Here is a 10,886-nt window from a genome sequence, read left to right on the forward strand (position 1 = left end):
CCTGGAGAGATCCTAAGAATCGATGAAGGATGGCAATAAAGTTAGTCCTGCTTGCAGATGGTACACGTGTTTCGCTCAACACCGAAGACTTACTCCGTATGCAAGCAGGACTATACTAGCTAGAACATGGAAGTATAACCCACGTGGGTTATACTTCCATGACTAGACTTAACTCTGGGTGTATATGCTACAAGGTTCGACACGTCTATGGGTTGTTAACTTGTTAGGGAAGACGAAGCTCGTAGCAAATACATCCAGAGCTACACTTGACTTGAGACTGGACTAGAAATTTCCTTATCACCAACAGATCAATTAAGTTTGTCTGCGCGAAGTGACTAAAATAATCTGAGGCCTGAAACATAACGTGGCCTTTAATACGTTAGGTAAATCAGAGACTCTTCACCAACGTTGGTGGACTGTTTGTGGACAATGGAAGTGTAAGGAATTGACGAAGGCCTTTTCTACAAAATACATCGAAAAATCACATTTTTGACGGTGCGTCGTGCCGTGAAATAGGCTGTGGTTGTGATGAGCCAAGTAAACTGTGTGTCTGTGCAGTAATAGCTACTAATATATTCGTGATGCTAGAATGCATGACTATCGTCGTCTTTACTTAGATGGGGAGCTCCATTGCCTATGATTAGATCTGTAAATAGCACCGACAACCTTTGTGGTTTGCATTTATTATTTAGCTCATGGAAAATAGTTGATAGTTCACAAAAATCACAATTTTTATGTGCTACAAGCGATTCGGCGAGCTTTATGAGTTTGAATTTATCTAAATGATCGACGATACAGTCACGTATAACTTTTTCAAATATTTTACATATTTGAGATGTCAAACTCACTGGACGATAGTTTCCACACATGGCCTTGCCCCCTTTTTTGAACAATGGAGTGACATTTGCACGTCTCCAATCAATAGGTACATCTCCTTCGTCAATCGACTTTCTAAATATGTCACACAGTAGATCTACAATAACATCTCGAATTTCACGTAGATATCTGGGTAAGATATTGTCCACCCCAGCTGCTTTGTCCGGTTTCAGCAGTCGAAGCATATTAAGTACACTAGACTTTAGAATTTCAATATCGGCCAACTCATTTAACTCTCCGGCGAAAAACATCTGTTTTGGCTGCGGTAAAGAGTCTGACCTTTCGCTAGTGAAGACCGATGTGAAAAAGTTGTTCAACAAATTTGCTTGAACACTATCGTCATAGACTGGACTTAATTTAGATATGAGGAGAAGAATTGACAAGCTGTCTTTGTTTAGTCAATAAAGAGAGAATTATATACAGCTGAAAAAGATGGAAAGAAGGAACAAAAATCAATCAAAAGTCAATTCATCAATATCACACAAAAATAAGTTTTATTTCACCACAAAAATTAATTCGATTTCATTCAATCGATCAATCAAATGAGTAAATAAATAAATAAATCGACAGATCGATCAATCAATTAATCACATGTTTGCTGTCCCTCGTGGATACATCTGACTACACAGTGTAGCCCTACCCATACCCTTCATCCTATAGAAAAAAGCAAAGAAAACCCCGACTCAACTACGGTGGCGCTATTTGATATACTATCACATGATATACTAAGCGTCTGTATGATATACATGCGTAGGGCTATACGCTAGGGATGCACTTGTTATGTTATTGTACTACCGGCGTGCGGATATCTATGACGACAGCTACTCTACAACGAGCTTCAGACTAGACTCGATCAAGACTATTTATGAAATAGGTGAGTACCGACTTCCAATCAGCAGGTGCAGTCGAGTCATCGAAGCTATTCTTACGCAATTATTCAGTGGGTGGGGGAGGAATTCGTTTCGATCATAGCGGAGCAGGACGTCCTGATTTTGATACAGGAACAGAGGAGGCTCATGATATGATATCACAAATCAATTTTTGATTTTTTAAAAAAGAAGAAAAATGTTTCTTTTCCAATTTAAATTCATTTTCATTTTCACTTGCACTTGCAAATCGATTTTCATTTTATAATGGGTATTTTAGTGTCCAGCATGCCTAGATATAGGTGGAGTAAATTTGTTTTGTCTATCTAAATGTCTATGCCACTTTTGGTAATGACTCGATGTCATCAGCTGCATCATTTCACACATCAAGGAATGAGATATGAGGCATGTATTAGAAAGGTATTGCCGAAAACCATTAACTATGTAAATTAATTATTAAAAATCCAAAGCTACAAACCTTACAGGACACTTGTGCTTAAACATTTTTGTTATTATTGAGATATACGTTATACAGACAGACAGAGAGACAGACCGCTACGTCAACAAGCTGTATAGGTCACTTGTGCTTTGTGATCATCAATGAGAATACCAAATTATATATCAAAATGCATTCTAAAGATATTGCATAATTCCTAAAATCATTAATTATGCAAATATCCTATTTAATATTTATATGTTTACTAAAACCTTATCAGTTCTTTCATTTTTTTCATTTGAATTAACACAGCAAATTGGTGAGTGGAAATAGTGATGCAGACAGAGAGACAGACATAGACAGACAGACATCGCTATTTCATTACCTCCCCTTACGGGAGGTAAAAACAGTACTGAATATGTCCCTTTTCTCATTGTCATGGTTGCTATGAATGTGTTTGCCCATATTTAGAAAGTATATTGTACCAGGGAATCGTGTTTGCAGGCGCAATAGTCAGAACAGCTTGTGGATTGCATAAATCCAAATAGATAAGTTTTGATAAGCTCTACATATTTATGCTACATGTCGAGATCATAAAGTTTTAAATATTACATATTACCATCAAATCTATTGTTTTCTCTGTCTGTTTGCCATATTCCTACCGTTATCATTGTCTTATTAGAGTTTACCAACTTTGAATTATTTAGTGCACAACTAATCCAAGAACAAACTGGTCGGCTATTTGCCAAATTAGCATATTACCATAACACATATTTTAATGTGGAAAAACATAGTAACCCCCCCACCCCCACCCCAGACTTGTACAGTATGGTGCACTACATCAAACTAACAGTGAAAATCAACTTCAGCATCCATACATAACAATAAGAGATTCCTTTACAAATATTATATATGGGCTTTGCGAAAAAGGTCTCACATTGGGCTGTACTTTGAGATACTTTAATAGTCACTTCTCATATAAGATAAAATTAATGAATTCGAACAAGCTGATACAATATTTCACACAGTGCACTGCTTGGTTAGAACTGAACATGTATAATACTAAAACAGCTGACACTACCAAAAATTCATATTTTTATTCCTCATTTACATATCACCAAAGGGATCACCATGTCATGAACAATCCTTTGTGCACACACCCCTATCTCCATCCTCACTAAATCTCAGTGTTTCTTTTTCTTTCTTTTTTTTACCAAAAATCACATTTTTGACCCAAAATGAAGACCTGTGGTGCATTCCTTTTTAGCACAACTGAACTGAGGTTCAGTAGTGCTATAGGGATCGCCCGGTATCTGTCTGTCTGTCTGTCTGTCTGTCTGTCTGTCTGTCTGTCTGTCTGTCTGTCTGTCTGTCTGTCTGTGTGTGTGTGTGTGTGTGTGTGTGTGTGTGTGTGTGTGTGTGTGTGTGTGTGTAAACAACTTAAAGTCAAAAACCGCTGAACCGATTGCCGTGATATTTGGTGGGTCTGTTACCTTTGGTGTCTAGTTGGGAAATTGTTCAAATCAAAATGATCTTACCACCGGTTTGTGATTTGGGTAAAAAAATGTGATTTTTGGTTAAAAAACTTAAACTCAAAAACTACTGGGCAGATTGGGCTGAAATTTGGGTGAAACATTCTTCAGGGTGTTTTACTAAGAATTCTTCATGACATGATGTGCTCATAAGTGATATGCAAATTAGGGCTAAAATGTGTTTTTTTGGTCAAAAATCTGTAATTCCAAAACCAACAAGCAGATTGGGAATTCATACACAAGTGAACAAAAACATTCAAAAATGTATGTATACAAATATATCTAACAACATGACCATGCCCATAGCAACAGCCAAATGATCACATATAGCGCAAAGATAGCAACATGGTTGGATAGGCAACTGGATAGTCATTCAGCAAATGAACACCTATTGTTAGCATGGACTAGCATATGGATAACATTTTTAAAAACTGTACAGTTGTGCTACAATGCCATTGGCGGTATTTTTATTTGAACAATTTCCCAACTAGATACCAAAAGTAATGTCCCAACCAAATATCACACACACACACACACACACACACACACACACACACACACACACACACACACACACACACACACAGCAAGATGGACCACACTGCCTATATAGCATAGAATCAGAACTTTATCAATTCAGTTATGCTAAAAAGTGGTCACGTCATGAATAACAGTTGCCATGGTATCCAAAATCACCATATTGTATGGATTTTTGCCAATAGTAGTCATAAAACATGAAAAGATAGTAACACATGAAAATATTTTATTGCTATGGCATTCATGAGGCTCTGATATGAAGATTGTTAGAGGATGGGCGGATAACCCCATTTTTGTCACTATTCACCCAGAAACTGAGCGAGTAACAGCATTTTTGACACGATGGTATTAGAGCTTGAACGGAATATACTGGGCTGTAAACACTGCAAAAGGGTTTCATGTGACGCTGATGTGCAGCTGTATATAGGATATGAAGACAGGGTATTGGTAGGCTAAACTGTGGTATCTTAGTTTCACTACAGAATCAAATCACGTGTATCTCTTCATATTTCAGGTTATGATGTGTATAAGAAGACGCCATGTAAACATCATAAACATAGCCATTCTGCTGTTTGTGTTGACATGGTTGCTGTTGGGTTTGATGTACATACTACATTATAAACTTAGCAGAATACAGGAGAATACCAAACAAGCTTTACCTACAAAGCAAATGGAGAGAGGAAAACCAAGGATTGTACTTGTTACTGGTGTGGCTGGGTTTATAGGATTTCATGTTGCTAAAACATTGGCTTTTAAATCCAACCATAGAGTAATAGGAATTGACATATTCAATGATTACTATGATCTAAGGCTTAAACAGGTGAGAATTAAATTGACAATGTTTTTTACTAAAAGTTGGAACCCTATCATAAACAGGGCAGGTAAAGCTGGTAAGAATTTGCATAAATATCCACACCTTCTACCACAATTTGAATGGAGAACCCAAATAAAATACTCATGAGACCTAAGTGTAGATTTTACCTAGTATTTTATAGGAAGATGGGTTTTTGGTACATGTTTATTCATTTACATGTGCTATTTAGCTCCACTGGGGAGTCTATTCAGATTTGCCCATGCTGAAGTACTGTGTGATTGTCTGTCTCTGGTAGATTTTGGGGGTAATTTGTCATTGGATACACCCCATTGGCTGGAAAAAAAAACAATTCTACCACGATTAATGACAGCTATGGTAGGGAATAATTTTTACCTCTCATTGAATGAGACAATTTCCTTTCAAGCCATAAGTTAATGATGATGGGTCATATGTTTTGTAGGGAAGTTTTTGACCTTGGTTATTAGTGATATTTACCAAGAACGACAAACTCTTCACCACTATGTAATTCTTAACACAGTTGAACTTTTTGTAGAGAATGCTTATTAATATAAAATCAGAGATTCAACTTGACCATCTCCTGTACCATTTATGTAACAAATGGCATTGATAACTCTTATCATTTTAGATACCATGGGAACAAGTTTGTAACTGATAAATTTCAAGGTCCTACAAAATGATGCTATGTCTCCCTATATGAAAACATCTTGCACATGACAGATCATGTATGATACCACTAAATTAATGTACATCATTAGTTTTCCTAGCACTGGACATCATAGATTTTGTATTTGAATTCCAGGACCGTGCATACGAGATATTCAAGATTGGTGTCAAAGTTTATCAGGGAGATGTGTGTGATACGCTGTTTTTAGAAGACCTTTTCCAAAAATACAATTTCACCAATGTTATTCACCTTGCTGCACAAGCTGGTGTACGTTACTCTGTGCAAAATCCAACAATGTATGTGAGGGAGAATATTCAGTGTTTTATTAATTTGATGGAAGTCCTCAAAAATCATCGAGTAAGTCAGTGATGGATTAAATTATAGCTGCCATATTAATTTTTTGTTAGCTGTGTGACAAATACTTTAATGCTTGTTTTCTCAATGTCAGTATTAGATTGTCTGAAATCAAGTGAAATTTGTTGGAACCGGGGTGGAGTCATTGACTACATTGTTTGTTTTTCTTGAATTTCTAGCTAAGATAATATTTTGGTATTCTTGCCAAGATATAATTAACTTATATTTATATTGACTTCAGACATCTGGGTCAAAAACAAATTAACTCTAAAAGCAAGTCTATGCAAGTTGACTTTGATAGTAATGGGTTATCACTTGCAGTGTAACCATGCTTCAAACCGGAATGCCCGTTTCCTTTACATTTGATTCAGAATGCGGTAAAATGCTACTGTTAGATTTAAGCTGATGATGCAGCTGTCTACACAGTGTTATCAACATATCTCTAATATGAACTTTTCAACATGTATAACTTGCATAAATTCTCAATTTTGGTGATTTTAACTATTCAATCTTTAAATACAAGATGATTCACTGGCTATCATCTAGTGACTGCAATTATATTAATTTTTTTATTTGATTGATTTTGAATTTTATTGGGTATTTCTTTTTTCACTCCAGTCCTGTCCGCTTGTATATGCATCTTCATCCAGTGTTTATGGTCCAGATAGTACTATGCCATTTAGAGAATCTCAGCCTCTTAGTCTTCCTGGTAACGTATATGCTGCATCAAAAGTGGCCAATGAAATTCAAAGCATAAGTTACTGTCACAAATACAATATTTCTGCAGTTGGCTTAAGGTTTTTTACTGTTTATGGTCCATGGGGAAGACCAGACATGGCAATCTATAAGTTTGCCAACAAAATCATGGCAAAGGAAGAAGTTCCAGCTTTTACTACCAGGTATGATATACCTTAACTGTTTTAGGAAATGTCTAAAAGTTGTGTTGGAAAGGACCAGTTCAGAAAGTGTCTTAGATGACAAGTATTTTTATGATAATTAAGGTGTCATTCAAGTTTGCAATCAAAATATTTTATATACATTGTAGAATGGGAAATAGAGATAGACATGTAATTTTAGCAGTTTGAACTTGTTCAGTAGGGCTATCGGCATGGTAAAATGTGTGTGTGTGTGTGTGTGTGTGTGTGTGTGTGTGTGTGTGTGTGTGTGTGTGTAAACAACATAAAATCATAATCGTTAGTCTGATTGCATTGATATTAGATGGGGATATTACCTAGGACTTGTAAGTGAAAAGGTGTTCATATGAATCTGATCCCACCACAGGTGTGTGATGTGGGTAAAAAATGTTATTCTTGGTCAAATAACCCTCAACAACTACTGGGCTGATCGGATGGTTAGATGGGGATGTTCATATGGATATTTAAATTAGATTTAAAAGTGTATAATGGAAAGTGCTTGGAAGTTGGAGCTGAAATTTGGTGATAATATTTCTGGGGATGTGAGATGAATATACAGTCATGCAGGACATGGTGACTCTATTAATAAAATGTGAATTTTGGCCAAATAATTATATCTCGAAAGCATGAGGTAGATTGGGCTGAAATTTTCTAGCGGTGTCATTCTGCAGATGTGGTACACAACTGACCCTAGCATCCATGAACACACTCTTAGCAACTGATGGTGTATATTTCAAAGATAACAACAGGGATAAGTAGGCAAGTGTATAAACATGAACTCATATATGCTTAGCAACAAGACCATTCCCATAGCAATAGGGACAGGATTGAGTTATGGATCAACTTACCGAGACAGAATATTCCATCAATCAAACTCTGGAAATTACAGCAATCATTGCCCAACCACTACACCAATTGCTTGATATAATATGGTTAACATTAGAAACATTACAAACCACGTTATGTTATTCCCTCCATCTGATTATTGATAGGCCTGTATGCTCTATTTGACAGTAATGGAGCTCCACTCATGAGAGATTTTACCTACATTGATGACATTGTTGATGGTGTAATAAGGTCAATGTCATACATCCCACAACTGTGTAATGAAGTTTTCAATCTTGGTTGCGGTCATCCTGAGAGTGTTCCAGCATTGATACAATATCTTGAAAGCTCCCTAAACAAACAAGCAATCATGGTAAGTACATTCTACATTTTTACAAGAGTCTTTTCGAACATTCACCATTTAATCCACATATGCCTAGTTTTAAGATTATGCTGTTCAAAACACCCAAACTAAAAATCAAGGATATGCAAATTGTGTTTATCAATATTCACAGATGCAAATGAATATTATAAACAATCATATATGCAAATTATGTTTATTATGTAATGTTCAACATCCATGTGTACACGTGTCTCGTCGGACTTTATAAAATACAAGCCTTTCCCAAACTTCATTTCAATCTTGTATGTGTTCAAATAATGATAAAAGCAAATTATAGTAGGTGATCTGAAAGCATTGCCTGATTTAGAAATTGACAACACATCTAAACTAACCCCCCAAAAATGACATTTTACATTAAGAACCATATATGATTTTGACGTGAAGCATGACAATGCTCATTGTTTTAAGTGACAATGTAAATCTAACTACAATATACGTATTATGTCAACTGTTCTAAATGACCCTCCCCATCCCCTCTATCTATCTGGAATTTAGCAACTGATGTATTTCTACCATTGGTAGATACCACACTAGTAGATAAGACTACCTATTTATAGCCTCCTTTGTTCCATCCGCTATCTCTGTTCTTAATTGCAACTACAGTGTGGATTTAAGTTTACCACTTTCGAAGTATTAGTTATATTTGTATTCCCTTTTTCTGTGTGAACTGTCATTTTAATTTCTCCTAGTAATTCTGAATCTTTCCGTTTCGTTGACTTTTCAGAAAGAAGAACCAGCACCAGCAACTGAACTGTTGAAGACCTATGCTGACATCAGATTGTCAACAGAGAGGTTGGGCTATAAACCTTATACATCATTGAAGGATGGTGAGTGGTACGTTAATGAAAGAGAAACTGAAGTCTAGACTGAATAATGACCGTTGACGGTGTGTGTGAATTCAATTTGAGACTCACCTTACACCTTTCATATGAATATACTTTGTATAGTGAAAATGAGAACAAATTTGTCAAAAAGTTAACTCTGGTGAAAATGAGAACAAATTTGTGAAAACGTTAACTCTGTATGGTGAAAATGAGAACAAATTTGTTAAAAAGTTAACTCTGGTGAAAATGAGGACAAATTTGTCAAAAAGTTAACTCTGTATGATGAAAATGAGGACAAATTTGTCAAAGAGTTCCTTTTAAGGTGGGTCATTATGCCTTGGAAAACGTCAATTCAAAACGGAATCAGTTACTGTCAAATGTGTTGTCAATGTTGTCTTCTCTGTCTTTTGTGCTTCATAGAGTATATAGAATATGATATAGAATAGAATAGAGTAGAATAACTTAGAATAGATATAGAATAGAATAGATATAGATATAGAATAGATATAGAATAGAATATAATAGAAAAGAATAGAATAGTATAGTATAGAATAAAATAGTATAGAATAAAATAGAATAGAATAAAATAGAATTGATATAGTATAGAATACAATACAATACAATACAATACAATACAATACAATACAATACAATACAATACAATACAATACAATACAATACAATACAATAGAGTAGGATAGAAAAGGCTAGAATAGACTAACCCTTTTATTCACCCTTTTTTCTGACTCTGTTTTAGGAGTTAAGAAATTTATAAAGTGGTTTCTTGAATATAGGAAAACCAGAGAAAGGGAAGATAGTTCTGGAAAGTCGCGTGGTCAAGATTTTAGTAATAGGTGAAGTATAATAGCTGTCTTTTCATCACAATAGGCCATTCCACACTGCAAACAAGAAATTGATAATACAGCGCCCTCTCTCAAATTGGGGGTATCAGCACTTCATAGCACCGTTTATTAAGAGCTTTGTCCTTTGGTATTCTGTAGAAGTGTAAATCAAGGATGTTTTTGTATTGTTCAGACACAGAGGAAAGCAGCAGTGGACTATGATTAACCGAGTAACCTATAACCATGTATGCCCCCAAGGTATACACAGTCAGGAAGTAGAGCACCACCATGGTAAATTTTGGAAAGGCCTATTCCATGGAACATAATACTGTTTGTTTAATGGTTTACATATAATTTCATTTGTGATATTTTAGACTGTCCCTTGAGAACGCAGAAATACAAAGAAAACTAGAAAGCAGAAAACTGAAGAGAAGGAATAAAGAGTTAGATTTGAAGCTGATGGAAAGAAAACAAAAGTAAGGAAATAAAAAATATTATATGAAGTAAAATTGTCAATTGATAAGAACATATTCAAATTTGTACACAAAATTGTAACAATCCTTTTCCTATATCTTCATTTGTGGAGTATTTGAAAAATTGAATTGATTTAAAACTAATGTATGCCTTCATATTGATTTATACTTTGTTCTTTTTTACTCACCTTAAATCAAAAATCAGTCACTTTATATTCAGTTTGTTTTACAACTTAAATCACAAAACCCGAAACAAAATGTCTGGCTTAACAAAAATCTACATTTTATTGTCTGTCTCAGCAAAGTCAACAGAAATCTCACCAACAGAGATATTTGTTGAGCAAGATGACAAAATGTAGCACTGTTAGTAAGATTCTTGTTGAGTCAGACGACATTTTGTTATAGGTTTTATGATTTTAATTGTATACTCCTGCTACTCTACAGTAAAGCAAATTTCCATTTCATAAATGTTCAGCTTTTGGTTTTTTAGGTTTTGGGATTGAAT

General features: G+C 35.2%; 1 protein-coding gene across 1 annotated transcript; it reads left to right on the top strand.

The window, feature by feature from the left end:
* The first annotated feature begins 4,917 nt into the window (after positions 1 to 4,917).
* LOC144439441 (uncharacterized) lies at positions 4,918 to 9,924 on the top strand. The gene is made up of 6 exons (XM_078128730.1): positions 4,918 to 5,067; positions 5,882 to 6,103; positions 6,719 to 6,999; positions 8,029 to 8,212; positions 8,967 to 9,069; positions 9,824 to 9,924. The coding sequence occupies exons 1-6, from the start codon at positions 4,918 to 4,920 to the stop codon at positions 9,922 to 9,924; spliced, it is 1,041 nt and encodes a 346-aa protein (XP_077984856.1).
* Positions 9,925 to 10,886: the final 962 nt, after the last annotated feature.

The sequence above is a fragment of the Glandiceps talaboti genome, chromosome 8 (assembly GCF_964340395.1).
Source record: "Glandiceps talaboti chromosome 8, keGlaTala1.1, whole genome shotgun sequence".
NCBI lineage: Eukaryota > Metazoa > Hemichordata > Enteropneusta > Spengelidae > Glandiceps > Glandiceps talaboti.